At 43.4% G+C, this 26602-nt stretch overlaps 2 protein-coding genes across 6 annotated transcripts in view; both read left to right on the plus strand.

The window, feature by feature from the left end:
- The window catches only part of CCDC170 (coiled-coil domain containing 170), an 82593-nt gene extending 80365 nt beyond the window's left edge, over positions 1–2228 (plus strand). For all 3 annotated transcript variants that reach the window (XM_053914284.1, XM_053914285.1, XM_024552218.3), the window contains one exon: positions 324–2228. In XM_053914284.1, the coding sequence (XP_053770259.1) occupies positions 324–524 (201 nt within the window). In that variant the 3' untranslated portion in view covers positions 525–2228. The remainder of the gene's footprint in view (positions 1–323) is intronic.
- Positions 2229–19122: 16894 nt separating this feature from the next.
- The window catches only part of ESR1 (estrogen receptor 1), a 345015-nt gene continuing 337535 nt past the window's right edge, over positions 19123–26602 (plus strand). Inside the window, exon 1 of one of the 3 annotated variants that reach the window (XM_053914185.1) lies at positions 19123–19203. The gene's annotated coding sequence lies outside the window, so the exon portion shown is untranslated. Of the gene's footprint in view, positions 19204–24931; positions 25004–26602 lie in introns of those variants that run through there. The other 2 variants (XM_053914184.2, XM_053914186.2) reach the window with 2 other exon arrangements.

The following is a 26602-nucleotide window of genomic DNA, read 5'->3' on the forward strand; positions in this document are numbered from 1 at the left end:
GCTATTTGTTCTTCCTTTTGTTTGAGGGTCGTCCAGCTAACGTGCTAGTGCATAAGCACTCACCGCCCATGGGCACGAGCACAGCTCATCGGAAAAGTGGTTAGGAACTTGCTGAAGGTTGGTGCCTGAAAGGACTTTAGAGGTAATTTAGTAGGCTAGCCTTCTTATTTCATAAATGAGAGGACTAAGGCTAGGGGGAGCAAGTAACTTACCTGCCTCACGCACACCTGGGTTTTCCATGGATTTTGTTGTGGTGGCGTTTGGCTCAGCAGTAGTTGAGACATTTGCTCTCTCAGTTAATGTGTTTCTGTTTGATATTCCAGCTGGTGGACTTTAGGGAGGTGGTTTCCCAGATGCTGGGCTTGAACATGACCAGCCTTGCTCTTCCTGACTATGAAATCATCAAATGTCTTGAAAGACTGATCCATTCCCACCAGCATCACTTTGTCACCTGTGCCTGCTTCAAAGATATGACCACCAGGCAAGATAGACAACTGCAAGGCCACTTAAAACTTCTTCATTGAACACAGTATCTCTTGAGGGATATGGAGTTAAGAGGTGGGACCACTATACTCAATTTTAAAAATTCTCCAAACCTTTGAAATTTCATCAATAGGTGAATATTGTATGCTTTGGTAATAGAGTGAGAATCCATCATTGGCAACAAAGAATCTCAAAGGTAGATACATGTTCGGCACCAAACACTCCTGTTACTTCATTTGCTGGCACTTTGGGATCCAGAAGAATTCCACTAGATCGCGTATCTAAAATGGGAAATGTCAGTAGGGGATTAACATTTATGGGGTATCTATTGTGAGCCAGGGGCTCTACTACCCAATTTAATTGTCGTACTAACCGCGTGGAGAAGCTTTAATGTTTTTACTTTGCAACCTCTCTGAGGCTTGGAGAGGGTGTTACCCACCCAAGGGTGCCGTTGGTCGGTGGCAGACCAGGATACACACCGTGCTGACTCCTTATCAAAGGCCATGTCTTCTCTGCTACTGCACCGTCCTCCAGTTCCTCCTGGGTCCTGTGTTTCGGATGAAAATTGTCCTCAAAAAGGAAGGAAAATATCCATACAGTCAAGAATCAAAGGCCACAGTAACTGAGATTTCTGAGTGTAACCTGTATGAATTTTTTAAGAAGCAATACACCTAATTATTTGGATTACACATGCATGGTCTGAGGTCCTAGAGGAAACTTACCTGTTTTAAAATGCCGCTGCCCGGTTGCGTGTGGTGGTAACGTTTAATGTCTGAACAGGGCTGAGGCCGGGTCTGTAGAAATGGAGCCGCTAACACGAAACCTCTGAGATAAAGTTGCCCACACGGCTTTGTTCACCAGTACATCAAATGCACTCCCAGCAAGTGTACTTTTTCCAAAACCAGGGCTTTGTTATGAGTTTCTCTCACTTTCTGCCTTTCTTTTTTCTGAAATTCTATTTCACAGATATTTTTCGGGAAGCCCTATTTCTAACTTCAAAGAGAAAACTGTGTTACTCTTTTGGGCGATTCTCTTATTTCTGCCATAGGAAATTATTTTTCAGTCCCTGAAAGAAGTATTGATGTCTAATTAAAGGAGAGGGGATATAGATTACAGCGAAACATTAGAAGAAAATGAACACTCCAGAAGAGAGGACAGGAGTTTGACACTTGCAGGTTGAGTGATGGGCCACACAGAGGGAGAGTGACCAAGGATCGCTGCAGCGGGTGGGTCACCTCTGCCTGGCTTCTCCTTCCTGAGCAAGGACAGGGTGAAGGAGCATTTCACAACTGATTGGACACACCCACCCAGCCCTGACTGGGGGCAGGAGCTAGGTCTGCCACAAGCAGGAGGGGCAGGCTTGGATTTCCCCGGGGAAGCCCTGCAGGCTCTGGAAGTCCCCTCCGGAGCTCCAAATGCAGCGGCTGCTGCTGCAGACCCACACTCACCGGAGTGGAGGAGGGTGCAGCTGCTGAGCGGCTCTGCTCAGCCCAGGCCAGAGAAAGCAGTTATGGGGGTGGTGCTGGGGAGACATCTGTGTGTGTGGGGGAGATTGTTTCTGTACATTCTCTAAATACAGTCTTTAATAACTTTTTATTTTCTCTGTAAATTTATTTTCCACATTATTTAAAAATACATTTAGCAACATCACTTTAAGGACCTAAGCTGTTATGTTATTTTTCCATTTTGATTTATCATTACTTATATTTCTACATTTTTATGAGAATAAAAGTGGTCCATAGTTATTAGTACTGTGCTTTCTCTTTATTATACAAAATTACATTCCATTTATCTGAATACATGTTATATAATATTCCTAATATATGACTCAAACATATAGGCAATCATGTTTAACACATATAGACATATTAAAAATTCTTGAATGTAATCCTTAGTGATTCCTGGTAGAAAGAGCATATGGGCTAAGGGAAAGAAATTCCATGTATATAATCTGTCTGCACATCAACTATGTGTCCTTTGGACACACGGAAAGTCCCTTTAATAAAGCCACCTCTTTCCTCGTTAAATCGCCTGTTGGTTGTTGGCTTCGTCTCTGTGCCTTCCTTCCAGAGCTGGCAGGCCGGCTTCACATTTTTGTGTCAGGCTTTATTCTTCCATAATAGCCATGTATATTTTATGATGTCCCATAAAATGCATTAGCATGATGGGATTTTTCTAAATAGAGTTTTAAAATATTTAACACTAACTCTTCTACCAAATGCTCTTGAATGATAACTGCTGCTGAGGTTATTATTCCGGTCATTATCTGAGACATTTAAATAAATGCATAAAGTATGTCAGGGAAAAAAGTTGAACCTGATTTATCTAAATTTCCAATTTTACCTTATAGTCTGCCTTACAATGAATAGCAAATGACTCAAGGTCAAGGAGGGGTGGGCTGAAAACCAAAGAATGCCTACATTATTGATCTTGCAAGACCACTGGAGACTTAGAAACGGAGACTGATTTGCACTGGGGAAGCATTCCGTGGTTACACAACACAACCTTTGCCCAGGACAGCTCTGTCTACTTTATGCAGCAGGACTGTCACTCGCATTAATGCACACCCCACTTTTCATCAGCAAGATGGGTCTGTGTGCTTCTCTTTCTTCTACGCAGCCTCCACACTGTTCTTCCTTCACCTTTGTATAAAAACAGTTGCGCTTTTGAGGCTCCTGCTAACTGATACGAAACTCTCTTCTGGTCCTCATTGCTGTTACCTGTTGCAAATGGTTCACAGGTGGCTTTCACCCATTGAGCACTGCTGTCATTTTGGGTCACTCTTATGACTATCAACCAAACCCGTGTAACACTCTTTCTTTAGTGTCTTGGCCTTCTCAGCTCTCAAACCATTCTGTCCTGTTTCAGCCACTCACAACTTCTCTGCCTCTAAAATCTTAACCTCTTATCACCCCAGACCTCCTTCTTACTCCCAATTAGCCATTCCTTGAGATTCCTTGGTCCTCATATTTTGTCGCTATTAGCCTGGCCAAAGCCCACACCGTCTGGAGTCCATCTAGATATAATCATTCATTTCTTCAATCATTTCTTTCCTAATACCTTGAACTCCCTGTTCCTTTGCCCTTCTGTCCTCAGATTTGAATTAATCCCAACTATCAATGTTTCTGCTTTTTCTGCCCCCACTGAATGAGACTGGAGGACATCACAAAATCACAGCTAAGTCTCATACCAGATCCGTGGCCTTTGATCTCATTCGAGCCCTCTGTACTACAGGGTAAGCCTTCGCTGCTCTCCCGGTGAGATCTCACTGCCATTTTCGCAAATATTCTTCTCTGCCTTGAGGCTGTTCCCGTCTCTATTCTCTTTACTGTCAGCAGATAATCTCATCTCCCATTTCACCCAGAAAATAGAAGCCATTACAGGAAATACCTTTAATATCAGACCCTCGTATAGCCTGATATGTGTCCACACCCAACCTTGCTATTTTCCTTCTTCCTATCTCAGGTTATTTCCTCTACCTGCTTCCACCTGGCCGCTTGCATCCTCAGTGACTTTGTCCCACCAGTTGTTTTCTGCTCTCTCAAATGTTTTCAGCCTCACCTTCAGTAAAGGCTTATTTCTACTTGCATCTAAATATGTTTACTGAAACATGTAATTTTATTAACCAATGTCACCCCAGTAAATTCAATAAAAATCTAAAAAAATCTTTAAATCTCTCTCACTTACAATAAATCACCCCCTCTACTCCACAGCAAATTCTACGGAGAGCCTCATTTCTCTCTCTCAAAGATGAGGTTTAGAGGGCTGTCTCCCATTCGTTTCATTACTCATCCCACCTGCCTTCCGTCTCCACTCCCCCAGCTCTCACATTTATGCTAGCAAATCTCTGTTACTTTTTAAAGTGCTTATATTACTTGATTTTTCTGTAATATTGAATGCAATTGACCACTTCCTTCTTGTAACATTCTCTTCCATTAGCTTCAGCGATGTTTTATTCCTGCCTCTCTGGGTGTTTGAGTTGTTTTTAAGGTTTCAGGAAAGAAACCAAAAACAACAACAACAAAGGGAGAGATTAATGTAAGGACAAGTGTGGATGTAAGTTTGGGTGGGAATCTTGACCTCCCAGAAAAACTCAGCGAAGAGTGCTTCTCCATCCTGAAATCTAGCACGTCGTCAATGGTATAAGCACTGGGGTGCCAAGTGCACTCTGCAGTTCAGCTGTCACGCTGGTCCCCATCCCATCCTGTCCACGTCATTTTCCTGTGATGCCGTGACCACTCGCCCGCTCCCTCCCACTGCTTCTGTTGCCTCAGCTGATGCCGTTTTCACCTCTCCTCTCCTTTTCTACGTGTAGCTTCTACTTCCGCACACTCTGGGCTGCCTCTGGTCTATGTGTCTAAAACTTCCTGGCTTTTCTGTACGTCTTTCCATTTCTGCTGCCACCACAAATGTTTCTGTTTCTCCCCCAGAAGGAGAACCCGATGAGATGAATCAGCCACTCTGCAGTGTGAGGTGCCTCTGTCGAGCTGCGCTTTTATACCATGTCACCTTGTAGGCCAATGACAAACCTCTAGACTGGTTCCCCTAGATCAGGCCCCCGCTGCTGGTCCAGTCTGCTGGGATCACGGAGGTGGGATCTCCCATCAGTCTTGGGTGTAAGTGTTCCACAGTCTCGTTTTCTCACCCTTATGCAGCCTCCAGGGCATTAGCCTTGAGACCTCGGGCACTTGAGAATGTGTCACTTATCTGCTCGTGTTTCAGTTTCCTCATCTGTGAAACACATATGTGTTATGGGTTGAATTATGACCCCTGCTCACCAAAGATGTTGAAGTCTTAACTCTGAGAATGTGTGAATGTGCCCGCATTTAGAAATAGGGTCTTTGCTGATGATCAAGTTAAGGGTGGGCCCTGTCCAGTAGGACTGGTGTCCTTACAAAAGGAGGAAACTTGGACACGCAGACACACACACAGGGAGAATGACACAGGAAGCTGAAGGCAGAGATTGGGGTGGTGCAGCTATAAGCCGAGGGACTCCAGGATTGCCGGCAAGACCCCAGGAGGCAGGAGAGAGGCGCGCAGCCCGTTCTGCCTCACAGTCCTCACAGGGACCAACCCCGCCCGCACTTTCATCTCAGACTTCTGGCCTCCAGAACTGTGAGATAGTAAGTTTCTGTTGTGCAAGTGCTTTAGTGGGTGTAACTTTGTTAACACAGTCCTGGGAAACTATACACTGTCTTATAAGATTGCTGTAACGATTAAAATGTGAAGCATTTGAAAATATCCTGGCACGTAGGTGGTACTCAAGGTGTGTTAGCTAATATCATTTGCTGTAAATATCACTAACTAGTTCCACCTATTCTTCTGGCTTTAATGATCATCTATATGATAATGATGCCAGCTCGAATCTCTTTAGATGAGCACCCTATCCTGAGCTTCACCCAAGGGTATGCAGTACTGTGCTGTGGAGGGATCGAGCAAAGGTCTTGGGTTCAGACACACGCTCTGTATTGACTTGGGCTGGTTGATTAACCTCTTTGAACTCCCTGTGCTTCAGGACTATAGCAGGGATGACATGACTGTATTCCTCGTAGAGTCCTTGTAACGATCCATTGAGTCTCTCTCCCTCTCCCTCTCCCTCTGTGTGTGTGTGTGTGTGTCTAGTGTAGTGCATATATCTATGTGCATAGTGTAGTGCATAGCGTAGAACATATGTGTGACAGGTGCTCAGTGAATGTTATTTATTCTACAAGCATCTCAGTCTGCATCACAGGTAATATAGAGTTTATAATTTCTGCCTCCACCACCATCTCCTACCTCCCTACCTGTGCCCCAAGGACCTTCTTCTGTTGTGGGCTCCCTGCCTTAGGGATGGCCTGGTTTCTGCTCGGAGGGAACTGTGGCTTCTCCCCCTCCCTCCTCCGACATCTGATAAATCACACAGCCCTGTCTGCTCCACCTCCTGTCTTCTCCACCTCCTGTCTTCTCCTTCAGCTGTCCCTGCCTCTCCTTCCTCATGAACAGCGACCACTGTGGTTTATGCCCTTTGTCTCTTACTCACTCAGTCTCTACTTCTGGTGTTCCACTAGGGACTGTCCCACCCATCTCCTTTGTATGTAGAGTGATCATTAAAAAATCAAAAGCCCCAGACAAGTATGGTCCTGTGAGGCTCTGCTGTGTGCCCTTCCATTGTTCTCACAGCTCTCTGGATAAAGGCCAGCCTTGCTGGCAGGGCACACTGGGTGTTCCACGCCCCCTTAGTCCTGGGAACGCCATGCTTTCTATAAAATGACTTGTGCGGTTTCTCCAGTGCTTTCTCACCAGGGCTTTGCAACTGCTAACCGTTTGGACTGTCCATCTTTGCTCCCTCTGCTTGACTGATTCCTGCTTATTCCCAGGGACTCAGTTCAGATGTCACCCCCACCGAATAGTTTTCCCTGATATCTGAAGGCTGAATCAGATACCCAACGGTAGGTTTCCATGATATCTGTGCATAACTCTACCAGCACTTATTTTCAACAATCCGTTATGGTAATGCCTCCTTTCACGGGCAAAGAAACACCGAGACTCAGAGAAGTAAAGGTTATAGTCTCCTAAGCTGGAATTGGAATCTACGCTAATCTTACTTCAAAGTCCACGTCGTTCATTTTCAGCCATGCTGTCTCCTGCAGGTTTGGTCCAGGTATGTCCAGTGCTTGGCCCATAGTTGATGCTCAAAGAGTATTTGTTGAATGTCTGATCAAATCACCAACTGGGATAGAGGTTGAATATCTGGATGGGTTTGCCCTTCCTCTCTTTATGTATCAAAAATTCCAAAAATTCCAGAATTCCCTATAGAGATTCCAGTATGATGGATGCAGATTTGAATAGGTTCTCCATGCACAATGATTTGCATGAGTAATTGTGGTCAGTTTACTAACAATGATAAAAGCTTCAAGAAGTATTGTAATTCTTACCAAAATGCTTTCATGTATGTATGTTATTCTTTTATCTATACAATAGGGAAGGTGTGGTTATTTCTAGGAAACTAAGGGAGGCAGGGATGGAGAGAGAGTGAGGGGGGAGAGAGAGAAAGAGAGAGAGAGAGAGAGAGAGAGAGAGAATGAGAGAGAGAGAGAGAGAGAAATGACAGAACTGAGAATAGGCCTCAGGTTTTCTGAGTCTTGGTTCCATGAGTTTTCCTTTTCGCAAAGCTGCCCCTTCCATAGTTTTTTTTGGAAAACGCTGTAGTTAATTCTTGACCTAGTTTAAAGTAGGGAAGAAGCTGGCATAAAAATGATATTATTCAAAGTGATAATGGCCAATAAATGAAAGTGGGGAGGTTGTAAATCATACCCACTGTTGATCTGGAAATAAAAGTCAGGGGGCAAAGCTACGCTCATGCTCTCTGGCTCAACTCATAAAGCTCGATTTGAACAACATGCTCGGCTGGATGCACTGCTAAGTGGAACATGGGTTTTATTGTTACTATCATGCTGAAAGTCATTTACATGCTGAGAACATACCTTTTTTCTTTTCCTATTTGTTATGAAGCCATTCTGGGCTGAATGTCTTCACAGCCCATGTAAGAAACTGCAGGTATGACAAAGACTCTCTGGGTTCTGGACAGATGTTGTGGTTTACCTGCCCCAGGCCCCCTCTTTAGGACTGAAACACTCATTCTTCAGTTGCCCAGAGCAGTTGGCTCCTAACAACCCATAGCTGAGTCTCTTGCACAGACTTGACCTTGGCTGAAGGGAGCTACTCATCCTGGGTCACAGACCCTTCCCAAGGGCAGCTTGCATCTTGGTCAGTGTGGGGGTATAAAGACCTGGTCTTCTTTCCCACTTCAGTGTTTTTCCAGGAAACCTGACCTAAGACAGACTCATTCATTCATTCTTACAACTAGTTATGGAGGTACCAAACTGCTTTTGTATCGTCCATCATGTGGTTTAATCAATCAATCAAAGAACAGGTATTTATTGATTACTTAGTTGTATAGGACTCAGAAAAACAAAAACTATAAGATAAAATAAAAAATATATGCGACTAATGTTACTTAGTTTTCTGCTGCTTTTCAGAATTCTCTATAGAGATTCCACTATAATGTTGAGTACAAACATTTCTTTTTAACTTTATCTATTTTTCCATTTCCTGTCAGTTTCAACAAGGTAGAGTACAGAAGAGATGCTACTCCCAGTAAGCACGAAGGGATTTATTATAGGGTACTAAGTGGCTTACATAACGAATCATGTGAGGGCTGAAGAAACGCACTTGAGCTTGTACATTCTAGAGCAGTTCCCAAAGGCACAGCGCGAACTAACCCACCGAGAAAGCTGCTGTTACTTCTATAGTCCGGAAGCCAATGGATCCTGAATCGCTTTGATACTACCAAGATCTGGAAGCCACCGCCGTCAGGAGGCCCTGCTGCTAACTCCAGAACCTCACTACACTCGCTGTCTGGGCCAGGACACGGGTGCTTTGTGCTTTGCCTCTTGAGACCCACAAGTCTGGTGACCACGTGCCGAGTCCTCTGCTAATGATGCCACAGAAGGCCACAAATGTACACCACATACCTGCTAATGGAAATAGAGGTGTTAGGAGAGGTGTGACCACTACCATCTCCCACCTCTCACACTGGGGCGTCTGACTGGCCAAGCACAAATTACACTGACATTGTTTATCAAGGGATTCCAGCCAGTGCAGTATTTAGCTTCTCAATGGTGGAGGTACAGAGGGGCGCATGAAAACACTGTTTTTTAAATTTTTGGACACATCCTACTGTAAAATCTATTTGACTCACATATATGCGGTCACATTCATGTCTATTTGAAATAAAAGATTTGGAAGACAACGTGATGCCTCCCGATGGCTTCTACTCTAGTCTGTGCCGTGCAAATCTGTTTTACTCTAGGCCCCTCCACTCCATTAGGAAATGTTGGCCTTGACCTACTACGTTGATTTTATGACTAATGGATGGCAATGGGCAGTTTGAAAAAGATGCTGCACTACAGGAAGGGAAAAATGGATGTTGAGTACCATTCCACAGTATCCACCATACTATGCTCTTCCTTCCCCGGCCCCTGAATTAACAAAAAGGATTTAAGTCTGCTCCCATAAGGGGCTAAGTAATATGGTATAGTGTGTAGAGGACTGTGAATTCGGAGTGCCGGTTCTAGTCCTTGCAACAACAGTTTTTCCTTTTGTAAGTGACAGTGTGCTAAGGACCCTGTTGGCACTCACCTGGGAAAAATGGGACAAAGGGGGATTGGTACCTCGTAAGTTTTGTACAGGTTGGATTGAGCTCAAAGGCAGCCCTGATGACAAATGCCTGTGTGGATCCACCGCTGTACTCCTAAGAAATGTTAGTTGGCTTTGATTAAGCTCCTGGTTATGCACGTAGGTGTGAAATCTAATTCGTTCTGAGAGCGTGACGGTGGGTATCGAATGTGAAGTGTGTGATTAGTTCACCTGCCCCATGTCTGGAAAGCAATTGTTAATTTCACCATGAAGGCTTGTAAAGAACTTAATCCCTTATAATGTAGAGCTTTTAAGTAAACATTTATTTATTTATTTTTTATTTGCCAATCATTGAGGTCTTTCAATAAGGACTTTTTCCTAATGTGGTGGAGGTTTGAAGGTAATTGGTTTTAAAAAAGAAAAGCCCGTTGGGGAGGCAGAATGAATAAACATTTAACAGTTGCTTATTCTGTGCCAAATGGCGTTCCAAGCATTTTCATCTACCATAACTCACACAGTCCTCACAATTCCCCAAGGAGGACTGTGATTCTCATTTTTACAGAGGAGAGGAAAGAAAGGTACAGTGATTGAAAGGGGCTCACCCGAGATTGGTGAACTGACGAGAGGGAGAGTGGGGAATTGGCACTCATTTCTGGCAGACTCGTGGCGCTTGCTTTTCCTACTGCAGGTAACACAAGGTCTCCATCGCTTGCATGAGATGTTGAAGATGGGTATAAGTGAAAAAATACCCCAGACACACTATTATTAGGAAGGCTGGAATTTTAGTATTTCAGAAAAAGAGACATTCTAATGGGTACTTAAGTTGACCATTTTGGCTAAGCCTCCTAAGCCACACCTAAGCCACTCTTTCTATAGGACCTTGTCATCTGCAAGAGAGAGAGAATTGGGAAGCTTATTTGTGGGCATTAATTTAGTTTCCTATCTTTCATGACTTCTTTTTGCCTGTGATAGTGTCTAAAGGATCTAGAACAATTTGTAACTAACAAAAGAAAAGTATTCCCCTGGGCATCTCCTTTTTGTAAACTCCACAGCCTGTCCTGTGCTGGGGGCCCCGAGTTGTGTGCGGCCGTAGCTCTGCGGCAACAGAGAAGCCTCTAAAACACATGGAAAAGAAATCTGCAATGTCTTTGTGTCTCTTTAAACATTTGACTTTGAATTTAATATTTGTTTTTGAACTTTTTCCTCTTTTAGCGAAGAGACATAAAATGAAGTAGCGTGTTCCGTTGAAAAGAGCGCGCTCCAGTGCGAGTCTTCGCCCAGGCACCTGGGCTGCATTGCTCTCGGTCTGGAGGTTGAGCTGACATAGAACCCGGCAGGATGTATGATATACGGCTTTGGAGGACATGGTTCATGTACTTTAGGGAATCACACTGCTTTTTTTCCTTTTCCCAGGCCAAGTCAAATAGCTGATTTTAAACTTTTCTTTGATTGCTTCTCAGTAAGTAAGCTAACACAGTGGACACCTTTCTGCTGTTGGTCCTTGAAGGTGCAGCCTGAAGATGATAAAATCCCTTCGCAGAGAGGTGATCAGTTTCCAAAGAAGGTCTGAAAAGCACTTAATCTTCATAACAATAGTTACCATTTAGTACCAGACAGTGGGCAATTGAGCCTTTTGTCAGCTTTATCTGATTTCAATCTTCCCCAGGCTCTCCCAGGCAGGCACTGTGACTGGTTCCTTGTAGAGCTGAAGGAACAGGCCGAGGGGTGCTGCGGGAGTTTGACTGCACAGCTGGTGGTCTGTTCAGCGCTGGTCCTCCTGTGCTCTCCGGCCTCCTCCATGGAGGCCCTGAAGGTGGACGCCTGGCCAGCCTGTGCCCCGTAGTGGGAACAGTCCCTGGGCACGAGTGGCAGCCATTCATTTGGATGGCTAGTGAACTGGACACAGAGAATAGCCGTCTGCTCAGGCAGAGATCTCTGTTGACAGGAGCCCACTCTGACTCGCTGGTTTGGGAATTAGGATGACCTACTTCAGCTTCGTGTTAAAAGTTAATTTTTAAAGACATGCCGCTGTCACTGCAGTGAGGACCTCTCATGCCCTTTGTTTAGAAGTCTGATTACATGGACAAAAAGCATGGACTTGGGAGCTGTGCTCACTGGACTGTCATCTGGACCCACCTCTACTGTTTGCCTCCATCTCTGGGCAACGGTTCTCTCATCTATAACATGAGAATTCACGATGGCACCAGTCTTCTAGAGTTGGTAGGAGGGTTAAGTGAAATAAGAAATATGAGATGTTTAGGCCAATGCATGGTACGCCATAATTGTCAATATATTCTACTTATTATTAACATCAGGCCCTTAATATGCCCACTCGTCATGTTTTCATGTTTAAATGCCTTTGTTCCCGGACTAAATCGCTGCAGTCAAATCCTGGTGTGGATGCCCTTGGACAATTCTCCCCTGCTCCACAATGACCCTGGGCTTGGCCGTGCAACTTGCTTTGGACAATGGGACATGAGCAGATGTGATGTAAGCAGAGGTTGGAAGAGTATGTGTGCACTGGGGCTTGTCTTCTCGGAACCCAGGTGCCATGCAAGAAAGAGTAGACCCGGCTGGTGTTCTTGGACAGAGATCTTAAGACCACATGGAGAGAGAGCCCCTGCCATCCCAGGGCTCCCATGGAGAGAGAGTCCCTACCATCCCAGGGCTCTGGTTGAACCCAACCCCGAGCCAATATTTCAGCCAAAACCAACCACACGAGCAACTCCAGCAATAAACGGGAGGACTGCCCACAAAACTCAGAGAATCCTGAGGAACAGTGAATTAGTGTTGTTTTAAGCCACCGATTTGAGTGATGGTTTGCTACGAAGCAATAGGTGATTGAAACACCTTCTGCACTATCTGCATAACTTGCGAAAACATAACCTTTTACCAAAGCTGTGGTGATAAACACACAGCATTAATATTATACTCCTACTGCCAAATGGACAGCTGTGGGGAAAGAGAGGAGTTTTCAGAGTTCAAAGTAGCACATCTGCACCACGGGCCTGTGTCCTGTCGCCAGGAGGCCCATCAGAAGGCACCTAGGGAGTCGCCAGGCCTCTGGCCTGATGGGAAAGCTATCACTGTGGCTGTCAGCCTGTATAAATACAAAAATACCCCGCAGGCACGCCAACCGCCTTGCCACAATAATTGCAACTCACATTCCCGTTCGCCATCAAAGCCAGTGTTTACAACAGAAAAATAAGACAATTTATATTTTCAGAAACAAATGTTTTATTTGGAAAATGTTAGTTCCAGCTGCACCCTAATGGCATTTTTCCAAAACATGTGGTTAGAAAGAGGAGTAGAGTAAGGACTTGAGTTATTTAAAGAGAGCTTCAGAAGTTGACTAATGGTATTTCGAGGGCTATGAGCCGGTGTGCACTGTGGCTGCTGAACAGATGCGACTTACCCGCGCTACCTGGGCTGACTCGAGTACACGCAGCACGCACTACTGTGTCTGAATGGCTCTGCTTCCCTCTCCTGAACTGCTTTGTACTCGATGCATTAGATGATATGAATTGAGTGGTTTGGACGTGGGAAAGCATTGTAAGTTCTCAGGGGAAAAATACATTTAATTCACGACTAGGAGAGAATCAATAAAAAAATCAATTTTGAATAAAGTTCTTTTAAAAAATAGGTTTATCTTTCAGAGCAGCAAGATTGTGTGAAAGGTACAGGGGTTTCCCACACACCGTCCCTGCCCTCCCAGGCATAGCCTCCCCCACTCTGAAAATCCCGCACCGGAACGCCACATTTCTCACGGCTGATGAACCTGCACGCACACACCACAGTCACCGAAGTCCATACTTTACACTGAGGTCGCTCTTGGTGTTGTGCTCTCTGTGAGTTTTGCCAAGTGTGTAATGACACGTACCCATCGTTACAGTGTCTTACACAGTAGTTTCACTGCCCTAAACATCCTCTGTGCTCTGCTCATACATCTCTCCTCAGCCCCTGAAAACCGCTGATCTTTTCTTACTGTCTCCACAGTTTTGCCTTTGCCAGAATGGCATATTGTTGGAATCCTACCGTATGTAGTTTTTCCTGATTGGCTTCTTTCACTTAGTCATGTCCATTTAAGATTCCACCATGTCTTTTGATGGCTTCATAGCTCATTTCTTTTTGGCTCTGAATAATCTTCCGTTGCCTGGATGGACCTCAGTTTATCCATCGCCTGCTTGTAGGACATGTCGGTTGCTTCCAAGGGTTGGCGGTTATGAGTAATGGTGCTGTAAACATCCGGGTGCAGGTTTTTGTGGGGACACGTTTGCAACTCCTTTGGGTAAATACCAAGGAGCACGATCGCTAGATCATCAGGTAAGAGTATGTTTAGTTTTTTTTTGTTTAAGAAACAGCCAAACTGTCTTCCACAGGCTCTGTGCCATTTTACAGTCCCAGCAGCAATGTCTGAGAGTTCCAGTCGCTTCACACCCTCGTCGGTGTTCAGTGTTGTCTGCGTTCCACATGCGGGCCGTTTGAACAGGGGGGTAGTGGTGTCTCGTTGTTCTAATTTATAATTCCCCAACACTCACGACAGGGGAGACTCTTTTCATACGCTTCTTTGACATCTGTATGTCTTTTGGGGGGAGTTTCTGTTCAGATCTTTTGCCCATTTTTAAAAATTAGGTTGTTTGTTTTCTTATTGTTGACTTAACGTGCTCTTTGTATTTTGGATAGTAGTCCTTTATTAGATATGTCTTTTGCAAATATTTTCTCCCAGAACAGGTTTCTGTAAGGTAAGCATCTTTGAAAGATTTAAATTTATTTTAGCATTGTATAAACAAAAAATTAAAAAAAGTTAAGAACCGATAGAAATAGATTAGCTTTCATGATCAAATTCTTGGCAAAGCATCGGTCAATTGTTGGTTCTAAAACCAATCTGACAGTTTTATGTAGAGAGAATATAATAAAGATTATTTGTTAGCTGCAAAAATGTCGTTATGGAAATTTTCAGGGAACAGTAATCTAATAAAGACCGAGAAAGAGGGAGAATCTGGGGGGAAAAGAGGAACTTGTCAGTGTATTTCCGTTGTTTTGCTTCCGTTTCACTGTATGGTGGTTGTGGGTCTGTCTCCTCTACTGGCCTGTGAGTTCCTGAGACATAACATCTTCCTGATGCCTGAATCTTCGCTGCATCTGAGATGGGACACGGCAGACTTTCAGTAAATGTTTCTTGAATAAATACGTGTGTGAATGAATGTATCCTAACAAGTATATTCTAAAGTTTCCATGCAACCAGACTTGTCAGAAACAGTTTTCAGTGCTACTTGGTGACCAGCTTGGGGCACTAACACACGTGGAGACCTTATTACACAGTGGTTAAGAGCTTGATCTTTGAAATCCAAGAGTCACCTCTGAACCCTGATTCGTGACCTTCAAGCTGTGCGATCTCGGGCAAGGTATCTTTCTTACCCTTAGCAGTAAAAGGGAACCTGAAGGAATGCCTGTCTCATAGGGTTGGTTGTGAGAATTCAATAAGAACACAGGTGGGAAGTGCCTGGCATGTGCTAGGGACTCAACAGACGTTAGTCGTTACTATGTTAAGTAAACTGATGCAATGCACAATAACAAAATTGCATCTGCCCAAGCCAAGGAAGGAGCGCCAGTCCCCACGGGTGGAGGCAGCAAACCCCAGGAATCTAGAGCTGCAGTTTGAATAAGATTGTGGTGCCAGGAGGCCGGAGTGCGCCTTGCCTTGGTACTGGGTGCACTGGGCTAGTGTGTTTTTTTGCTGATATTTGTCCTCTGTATTGTGGTTGGCCTTGGGCCAAGGATGCTCGCACCTACGGATCCCTGGGGCACAGACACATTCTGATTGTGGGCAGGGCAGGAGTGGGTGAGGGGTCATGGTTGTGGGCCCACTTCACTTCCAGGTGGTCGGGCTGCAGTGACTCACTAGTCCTTACAGTGCCACACAAGGCCCCTGCAGAATTCTGACACCCCAACTCCCAGTACTCAGAATGATTCATAGTAACCAGTGATCTCTTAGTTTGATGTCAACAAGCATAAAACCCCAAAGGAAACACTGTCGCTGACGTGATTTCTAAATTCTGCCCCACAGTTTACTCCATGGCCAGTATGGAAACGAGAGCTAAGGGTGACAAGAAGTTAACTGTTAGAGTTATTGATGTTTTTGCAGAGGAATTGATCTCGTGTATCCCGTGCAGTGTTGAACAGCTTCCGAGGGGCAATATCAGGAGCAGATGAGTAACTGTGGACAGATGAATAAATTAGATGATGGTCAGTAAATGCGCCCCCTCCTTTTATTTATAGTTTATAAATATATGTGAGTGTGTGGATCTTAGTGTTTTCCCTCCTTGTTTTTAGGGAGGTGGGGTTGGGGAAAGGTGCTTCAGTCCACCATCTTATCTTTCTTCTACCTAATTTGAAAACCTGTGCTGGTGCAAATAGAGATTTTCCTGAAGAGCAAAAGAAAAATCATCCCAGTAATCCGTTAACGTGAATAATGGGAACATGTTCCCTTCTGTTTCATTCTGACTACGTGATTTCTAAAAATAATATATCAGTTTACCAGATATTTGTTGGCTGCCTTCTATCTGCCAGGCCCCGTGGCAGGTTTTGAGGATACGATGATGAGTAGGAAAGACGATACTGGCCATTTAGGAGCTCTGGGCGGAATCCCGCAGTTTGAGGAAACAGTAAGAACTTTCTGTCACTCAATGTCCCTCACTATTAGCCAATATTTGGACAGACATTTACAGTTTACACAGTGCTTTTTAATACACAGGGCATTTTAGTTCATTTTCATTACAATCTAACATGTAGGCACTGTTTTTACTTTTTAATCATTATGCCATTTTACTGTGAGAAAACCGTCGGAACAGTTTTCCGCAAAGTGCCAAGGTGTCAATTGTTATAGCTGAGGCATAGATTATTAAACGACACAAGAAAGATGATAAAGAAACACAACTCCAACCCCGGATTCCAGATCTTCAGTCTCCCCACTGTTGTTCTGTTTTGTGTCTACGTTATCTTGGGAAGTTATTTAACGTCTCTGAGCTCTGGATCTAAAAATGGGGGTGGTAGATGACGTAAAAATTTCTAATGTTTCTTAAACTCTAATACTTTATGAGCCTATCTTGAATTGCACGTCCGTTTATAGATTAAGCATTTTGATAAATTCACCCTAGGCACTTAACGGTACTATTGAAATTGTGATGAGGCTTAGCTGGTATTCCATGGTAGAACGTGTAGGTCTCTTTCATTGCAATGATATATTTTCTGGACTTATTTGCTCTTCCTCCCCCAAGTGGGGCATTATTGATCACAAGATACAAAATGTGGAGACACAATTTTTTACGAGGCCATCTTTTCTCTAACGGAGGAGCACTGAGGAGTCATTTCCTCCTGGCCTGGCGCTGTCCACAATCACATGCCTGGGTGGATTTCGTAGCAGACGCTGCTCAGAACGACGTGACACGCCATAGGCAGTGCCTGTGGAGTGTCATTGCGGCTTCGTCCATTCGGGAACGTGATCTGAAATATTTTGTGTATAGCTGCCCTAATTTTATGACTAAACCAGGGGACACTTTTAGCATCTGTTACTGAAATGCACATATAAAACTACCGTATTTTGGGGACTATATGACACACCAGATCATAAGACACACCTAGGTTTTAGAGGAGGAAAATAGGAAAAAAAATTTTGAAGCAAAAAATGTGGTCCTGCTGCTGTGTCCCGTGACCCCGCTCCCCCAACCCCCCCAACCCCCCACTCCCCCACCCCCCGCGAGCCAGGTAAGCTACATTCGGACTATAAGACACACCCCCATTTTCCTCCCTAATTTGGGGAAAAAAAGTGCATCTTGTAGTCTGAAAAATATAGTATTCTTTTGCACACAAAGGCAAAGAGATTGTTCCTGTTGTAACCCCAGTGGCAGTCATACCCTGACTTCGGGCATGGGAGGGAGATACTTCTGAACTGGACAGCTGTTGGTGTCATTGAGAAATGGTCTCAAACCTGTGGAGCAGGCACAGGAAATCGTAGAGGCTGGGGCAGAACTTGGGCTCCGGGCCTGACTCTGTCCCTAAGTTAGCACAATGCCTCGGTTTCTCCTTATTACTGCAGGAAAAAAGAATACTTGCTCTGTTCCGTGTATCTATGGTGAGGGTACATGAGTTAATGTATATAAAGTGATGTGGAAACGTAAAGCATCCTAAGTTCTCTCTTTATGCAAGAGGAAGGAGCGCTTTTCTCTCTTTTCATTCTTCCTTTTCTTCTCTTTCCTCTTTTTCATTTTTCTTTCTGTTCTAAATTTATTTTTCCATTACAGTTTACATTCAATATTATTTTGTATGACTTTTGGGTGGACAGCATAGTGGTTAGAAAATCCTATACTTTACAAAGCGTTCCCCCCATTATTTCCAGTACCCACCTGGCACCACACGTAGTTGTTACGAAATTATTGACTATATTCCCTACGTCTTCTTCTTCTTTGAGTGGCCCGATGCACAGGCAAAAGTTTAGTGAGTATCTGCTTTGTGCCTGACACAGTTTCAGGAGCATTACAGAAAGTCTTACTTCATACCCCAAATAATCCACAAGATAACGATACTACCTTTTGCTTTGAAGGCCAGAAACAGCAGCGGGAGGAAGTGAAGGAAGTTACCCAAGTTCTTCGTTCCAGCAGGCAATAAAGACCAGTCTCCAACGTGGTCAGTCTGATTCCAAAGTCTATAGTCTTACCTGTAGTCAATTTGTTGACTTCTTTGTTGAAATAAAGTGTTGGACAATCGTGAGCACAAGGTTTCTGACTTTGATGAGAATTTTCCTGATGCCAAATTGCTCTCTAGGAAAGTCTTAACAATTTATGGTTCCACAGTGGTGTCCAGAGTGCCTATTGCCTACGTCATCAGCACTGCAAACATTACTTTAAAGCTGGTAGCTTACTCTTTTAAAATTTTGTAATTCTTTGATTACGAGTGGGATTGAAATTTTTTAAAATTATGATTATTGGCCTTAAGCATTTTGCCTTTTACAAATCTTTTGCTGGTTTCTCTGTATACATATCCCATTTTCAAAATAGATTTTTAAGAGCTTTTTATGTTTTAAGAATATTAACCTGTTTCCATTATAATTTTTCAGGACCTCTTTTCTAGTATAGTTTTTTAGCTCTGAGGTCCAGAATGCAAGGCTGTTACTTGCCATCCACATTTTCACTATTTTGTGGTGCATCTACCACGAATACCAGTGGTGAAGGGTCAGCATCAACCTTCACCATGAATACTGTATTTGCCATCTTTGGGAGAAATTACTGGCGGTTTTTGAGACAGTGGTTCTGTGCATTCTTTAAACAAAATTTATTTGAAAGTGGAAATGACTCTTACAGGTATGCTATCAATGCCTAAACAAATGGTGTTAGCTTTGTCCAAAAAAAATATTTGGTTAATAGATTTTATTTTGGTAGATTCTAAGGTTTTGGTCAGTCAGATAAATGAACATGTAGCTTTAAGTATTTTCAGAATCTGCTACCAACCCATTTGATTAGGAATTATATTCTCTAGCTCTCAAAGAAGGTAAGTTTTATTTTTTTTTACTCCATTAAATTTATCTCAGATAATTTAATTTGTAAGTGCTAGGAAGAGATGTAATCTGACCAAGCCTCAAATTATTACTCACAGTTGATTGTGTGAAAGACTTATCATTATTTAATATGGGAAAAACCCACACCAACCAGAATTGCTAGGATTTATCCATAAGCAATGTGTCTACCTTGTAACAGACATGTTTGTATGGTGATCAGTTCAGCACGTTGGAGTTCAATAGTTTCAAAGAAATCAGAACGAACATCAGTTCTGAACACTCATGTGGTGGGTGAAATAAACACTGTACTCATTCCAGAACAAAATAAAAAATTCCTGATAAACTCTGCGCAAGACTTTGGCAACTTCGGTGAACACAGGATAGCTCGGGCATGACGAAATGGTGTAATTTGTAGTCTTGAGCTCTCAGCTTCGTTATCCAGTGACTTAGTTCGCGTATTCTTTGTGATTTTGTACACTTGTGCGTTGGTGCAGTTCAGTGGCTAAGCTTTAAGACGGGCAGACTATGTTCTGACTCCTCTTTTGCCACTGTTGGAATGTGGCTCTGGTCTCACTGTTGCCCTTCAGGTCTCAGTTTCCTCATCTTCAAACCCTTACTTATGGGGTTGTTGTGAGGATTAAGTGAAAAATATGTAATATTCATCAAAACATAATTTTGAGCAAAAAAAGTAGCAAGTCTCAGAAGAATATAACCAGTAGGAATTTAGTCATAAAAACCGACAACAGGCAGAAGCAAACAATACTTTGTTTAGAGGTACATGTGTCTATGAAAAAAATCATAAAAAGTCTCTAAAGAAGGGAAAGAAGCAGAATCCTGGTTAGTGGTTATTTGGCCAGGGAGAAGTTAAGGGAACTAAAATGAGGAACACAAAATAGGCATTGTGTATTTGGGAATGTTCCAGTTGTGTTGGTAGCCTGGTTTTGGGGTGTCATTTTCCTGATTGTAATTAAAAAATACATCTATGGGATGTAGACTCTTTTGGATATATATTTCACTCACAATAAGTATTTGTTAGCACAACGGAGAGGGTATAGCACACACGCGTGTGCACATTGGCAAGTCCCAATACTCTGCCTCATTTCTGAACGATAACTCCAGCGGTTTGTAGGACAGTGGTTTTACCTCTTAGCTGCCCATTGGATCATTTTGGGGACCTTTAAAACATATATCTGATGCTCAGGCTCCACCCCCAGTCATTCTAGTTTGATTGATAAGGGTTTGGGCCCAAGCATCAGTGTTTTGATTTTTTTTTTTTAATTTTTATTTTTGACTTTTAGAGAGAGGAGAAGGGAGGGAGAACACAAGGGAGAGAAACAACTGATGTGAGAGGGAAACATTGACTGGCTGCCTTCCGCATGTGCTCTGACTGGAGATCAAACCTGCATCCCAGACATGTGCCCTGACTGGGAATCAAACCAGCAACCATCAATATTTTGTATAATAGTTGCCTAGTTGATTCTAATGTGAAGTTAAAATTGATCAATACTGGTATCACTTTGTAAGAGCTAGTGCAATAGTCACTAAGGGAAAAGGGGGAGGGGGTAAAAAATAAAGTTATTAAAGTAGTTCAATATTTGATATTTAAAAAAGCTTAACATAGATATCATGGGGGAAAGTCCGGCTTTGTTGGACTTCCTTACAAAGACTTTGCAGCTTAGTGTTGTTTCTATTTTAAAGTGTGTATGGGGGGGGTGGTTAGGGTGGAAAGAAGAAAGGTAGACCATGCCTCAAAACAGGGGGTCCGGATGAGCAGTAAGTGGAAGCTAGAGTTGAGCCGGCATCCTCACAGTCTTCTGATGAGGAGTTGCTTCCAGTGATGGGAGGAATAAGTGCTTTTTCCAAAAGTTCTGAAAGTACTTACCTTGGTTCAATATCATGGCTTTCGCTGTGGTACTTAAGGACTACCGAATGGCACAAAATATTTTCCCAACACAAACAAATATTCAAAACAGTTCTGAGCACAGCCTGTATGGTATGGGAGCCAACTAATTAGAAGGGATGCCGCCCGGTGGCACATGAGCGGGGTCCTTCCTGGGCGTCTCCCCTAAGACTCACCTACCACCCTGCCAGGGGCTCACGTTTTGCCAGTTCAGTGGAGCGAGACGGGAGGTGGCATCCTGCTGGAGGGGCTGAGGCAGGTGGAGGGGGTACCCCAGAGACCCAGTTTAGTGGCTGTTTAACATCTGGTGTGGAATTATTTTAATATTTTAACAATCATTCCGGCCTTACTGGTGTGCACAGGGAGGTTATTACTTCTGCCACCTATCAGAGAACTCAAAGTCTCACCATTTCCTTCTCCATTTCTTTTGCTGTCAGCATATAGTTTACAGGCAACAACAGAGTTTTCCTGCCAGGTCTGGTCAATAACAATCATCGTTAACACTTCCTGAGAACTGATTATTTCATCTTCTTACCAGCCTCTGGGGTGAATGCCACTTCAAAGGATGGTGCGGGGTGGGGGAAGTGGGAACAGAGGTTGAATAACTTGTCCCAGGCAATAGTTGGGAAATGCACGAATAAGCTTCAAACCCAGGTCTGTCTGGGTCTTGAGCCATGTTACCCGGGACTCCTGCCACCAATTTTCCCTCCTTCCTCATCCCTCATGTCTGCCTCAGCACATCCATGGGTGATGACATGAAGAGCAGGGACGACCCCAGGCAGGTGGCAGCAGCCAGAGGAGCTGGACCACGAGGCGGTGGTTGGAGATGCTGCTTCTCCTTCTGTGAAGGAGCCCTCAGCCCCAGGGTACAGGTAGAAGAGAGAAATGAGGAACCACTGCATCACTTTTTTTGTGTCTGCTCAAAATTAGTTTTTGAAGAATAGTTTTTGAAGTTTTTAGTATGTATTTGGAAAATGAAGGGCTCGTTTATAAGAAAAATGTGAAACATTCCCGTTTCTCTGAAAAATTCTTATTAAACTTTCATGCAGCTAGTAAATGAAGTAATTGTTTAGTCTATGTAATGGGAAGTTGACTCAGAAGACCTGGTTCTAGGAATGCTGTGACCCTAGGTTCACCATCACGTTGGCTAAGTGTCTTATGCCACCTAAGTGTTGTGATTCTCGGGCATTAGCAGAGGGTTTGGCCTAGTCCTCTGCTAAGGTAGGGTTTGGCTGCCTACTCTTGCATACATTTTCCCACCTATCTGAGCCTCAGGATTGTTTGTTTGTTTGTTTGTTTTTGTTTTTGGTGATTATTCAGTTACTTATAACAGAATGAGAGTGTTGTGTACAGTGTCTGGGACACATGGTCTCAAAATTGTGTCTCCACTGCAGGAAGGAGTTGGCTTGGAAATTAATCAGTTATTTAATGAATGAAGGGCTTGTAGATCTTCACATGGGCCGGGTACTTCAAAATCCCAGTCACATCTATGAACTCCTCCCTTTTAGTTCAAGATCTGTTCTTCTGCTGTGGCTAAGTGAGCTTTCTGGACAATAGGCTGTGTCAGCACTTTGCTTAGCACGTTGAGTAAGAGCTTTACTAGTATGGACTCAGATTTAGTTCCCTCAGAAGGCTTGGCGCCTTTGGTTTCATTTTCTCACATCTGTCTCTCCTAATACCTAAAGCATCAGTGCAGTTTTTTTGGGTTATTCGTGACTGACACGAGCATGACGTGTGTTTTCCTTCTGCGTTCAGTCCCATTCATTTCCTGGCAGGGTTTTCGCTGTGGGCCCAGAAGCAGGTGAGGTGCCAGCCGTGGCTCCAAAAAGTACAGTTTTATGTTCAATGAGGTGGTAACCTGGTTGGCTCAAAAAGCCTTCCGCATGGAACTGCTGGGGGATGACCAAGAACAGCACACAATGGAGGTTGTGATTGTACTTGTTTTATGGCCACGATCTACAGCAAAGCACGGGTTCTTCCAGGTAGCGAAGAAATAAGCCCAGAAACAAAGAGGGAACCTAAAGGCGAAATGAATGAGCTTAGAAGAGAACTCAGTGCATGGGGATTTTCCCCGAGGCCCTGTTGTTTGGTGTGGGCTTTTCTTCATGGTGGACTTTGGCTCTTTCTGCCTCAGACCTTGTCCACTCCATAAAGGACCCTGGATGCATTTTAGCAGTCTCTCCACTGCCCTTTGGTGCCCTCTGATGCCACACAGTTAAGTCACATTCTTGCTAAGTGACTAAAGGTAACCACAACTTGAAGTAAAAACAAAGGATGGAAATGGTGACCTAGAAGTGAGGAAATAGAGTCTCCATTGAAAACCATATTTAGGTTGTAGGACATGCTGAGAACTTACTTTGCCACCAGATGGAAGGGAGCACGGCTTATATGGATTACTAGGAGAAGGTCAGCCTTCTGTCAGAGCAAATACACAAGGACACCACTACCATATTTTTAAGTGTGTTCATTTAGAAAACTTAAGCAACACTGAAATTGACAAAGTTCCTAAATGATCTGCTATTAACCCAGTAGGCTATTGAAAAACTATTACTAAAGAAATAACTATTAAAAATGTATTAGGTTATGATAAGGGTGAAACTTAAGGTACCACGAGAAGATCATTTTTCTTGAGGCAGAAAAATACCAGGCACAGATTTGTCTTTGCCAGCGTGACCTGCCAAAGTCCCTGCTCTCCAGCCCATCTGATAAAGGTCAGCGATTGAACACCCAGGAGAGTTCATATACACAGCACCTGCCCGACAAACACAGCAAAGTTGTTTTTCTCAACCCAAACTGCACTGTCCTCTTAGAGTTTTAGAAAATAATAAGCAAAATTTCCCTATTCTGTGTGTAAAGTTCTACTTTTGCTTTTTTACACTGGAGACCAATTGTTGTTGCTGAAAACTAATTAAGTGGAAACTAATAAATGTGATGTGTCTGTTTTTTCTGCCTTTGACTCTTTTTTTTTTTTTAACACATCTGACAAAACTCTCCATCTTCTGATGTGAGAAGGAAATAGGAAAGGAAGACTGTGAATTGTCTTTAAAATGATCTTAGAAAAAAAAAGGAGATAATACATAGTCATTTTACTATGATGATGAGTTTGGGTTTGCAAAGTATTAAGTATTTTCCAAACTACTGTCTTCAATTGTAGATTAGGGAGAAAACATGCCAGATCTAACTCTAAACTTGTAGTCCTGAAAATATTTTTGGTAGCATTATTATTATTATGAATAGAAAGAGCAGTGATAAAGATCAAATCAAGTTTTGAGAACACTCCAAATTTCATTTGTTGGGGGAGGTTGTTTAGAATTAGCAGAATTAGTGTTCTTCCTGGCTTACAGCTGCGTCCAGTGAGGTTATTTTTATGCTCTCATTTTCCTGGCTGGGAGCCCCCTCCATTAAATAAGAACACAACGTGGGGTGGGTCAGAGAAATAGCAGGGTAACAGGGAGTTGGACTTGAACCCAAGCATCAACCACTCCACTGATCTTTTAAAGTTGTTTGGTTCTTAGAAGTGCCTGTCAAGCCAAATAAATCATTGTTAATTTCATCATTAAACTGGCCTTAGAGATTTTGTTTTAAAGAGACAATGCCTTTGGAGAATGAGCTCTGAACTTGGAAGCTGAGGACTCCAGAGCTGGGCGACCAGACCTGAGCAAGTTCTTGCGTGGCGGGAGCAGCAGGTCGTGACAGCTGTCCGGCGTGGCCGACTCTCCCTTCTTCATGGAAGTTTGCTCCTGGCTGTGGTCTCCTCTTCCCACTCTTCTCTCAGACCACCCTGAGCTTAGTGGCAGTAAATATTACCAGTTTGCTCTATATTCAGGGTGAACTTTGATTTTGGCAAACATTGAACTAATGCTTCCCGCTTCTTATCGGTGTCCTAACTGAAGGTGAGAGGGCTGGCAAGGGGGTGGCAGCCAGCTGGTCACAGTGGGGGAGGTGACTAGCCCCACTGCCATCCCACCAGGCCAGCACTATCACATGCAGCCTTCTTCTTCTTCTTTTAAAAATGTATCTTCCCTCCCTTTTTCCATGCCAAGGTTTAAGGTTTCAAGTACTTCAAAAATGAATGATTCCTAAATCACCCCAGACTACTAACATAAAATGTTTTATCACATTTTCTAAAAGCAGAATGGCATACAAGAAATGATTTTATTCTTATCCATAGTCTCTTTTAGGGATATAGAGACATTATCTCAAATTATTACTCCAAAGAGACAGAGACAAGGATTTTGTACCGTTCTAGTCCTCAAATCATTTTAGTTATTTTATTTCAATTTTCTTGAATCTCTTGGACAGTTATTTCCTTCTATATTTTCTTGTATCACTTAAAAATTACATCTTACTTTGTCGGAGTCTAAAGAATTGCATTGAAAAACTAAGAAATCCTTGCAAAAAATTCCATTAGCACAACTATAGTGATCAGAAGAAATTGGCTAATTTCAGTGTCTTTCTTTGGGCTCTTCATAGAAAATTGTTGAACTGTGTCCGCCATAAGTAACTGGCATTCTGAAATTGATTTAAAGCTGTAGAGGGGAAGAAAAACTACATGGAAAAAAATTAAATCTTAGGTTTGGAGATATTAAAAAAAGTCCCATGTCCAAAGGATCCCGATACAGGCCCTTCCTTTGTTCAGATGTTAGAAGTGATGAAAAGAAGTAGCACAGTGGTGTAGAGGGAACATGCTTCCTTTAGCCATGCTCATCCTTTAAAGAGCATTTTTTGGTTAATAATCCCAACTGTTTCTCTGGGGAAAATGGCATGTTTCTGCTCTCCTGTGGAAGCAGTCATCAGCGTCCTACTAGATGAATTTGCCAAAAATACCCCCCACTCCTGGACCACTTGTCTCCCCCATCTGATCGCTGCTAATCTTGCCAGGCCCACTGCAGTCTTCTCTTGGATTTAGCTTTGTGATCTCTCAGTTCCTTGAAAGTGTCGGGGCTCCTGGCCTTCACAGGTCTATTTCTGTGGCCCAGGAAACAGAGGGTTGGCAGGGAGTGTTTGCGGAATGACCGAATGCACCTGCTGCAGGAAGAAGGCTCTGTTACTGCTCTCCGTGCGCCTGAACTCAGCAAAGGTCGTTTGATTCTTTGTGTAAGGGCTGTTAAGTGCTCAAGAGAGTAGATGGAGGCCAGCAGGTGAGCTGGGTGGGAGGGGCTAGAGGGAGAGACGGGAAAGGAGAAAGGGAGGGTGGAAGGGAAGAGAGGCGGGAAAATAGAAGAGTAGTTAGGATATCAGGAATTTAGTCAGAGAGGATAATTGGAAAGTAGAAAACAAATCTAGAGTCAAAAACAGTGAGAAAGACAGAGATGTATAGAGTTGATACTTGGCTGAGATCTCACTAGCTAGCTAGAACTTTCCTCCTTTCTTTTTGCTGACTTATTTCTTCTCATTTACTTACAACCTCCTTTACTCCCACAGGGAGACTGTATATTCCCGTAGAAATCAGTACTTTACATATCAGAACCCTTGCTGACACTTTACTAAAA

Source organism: Desmodus rotundus, chromosome 11, assembly GCF_022682495.2.
Source record: "Desmodus rotundus isolate HL8 chromosome 11, HLdesRot8A.1, whole genome shotgun sequence".
NCBI classification, from domain to species: Eukaryota; Metazoa; Chordata; class Mammalia; order Chiroptera; family Phyllostomidae; genus Desmodus; species Desmodus rotundus.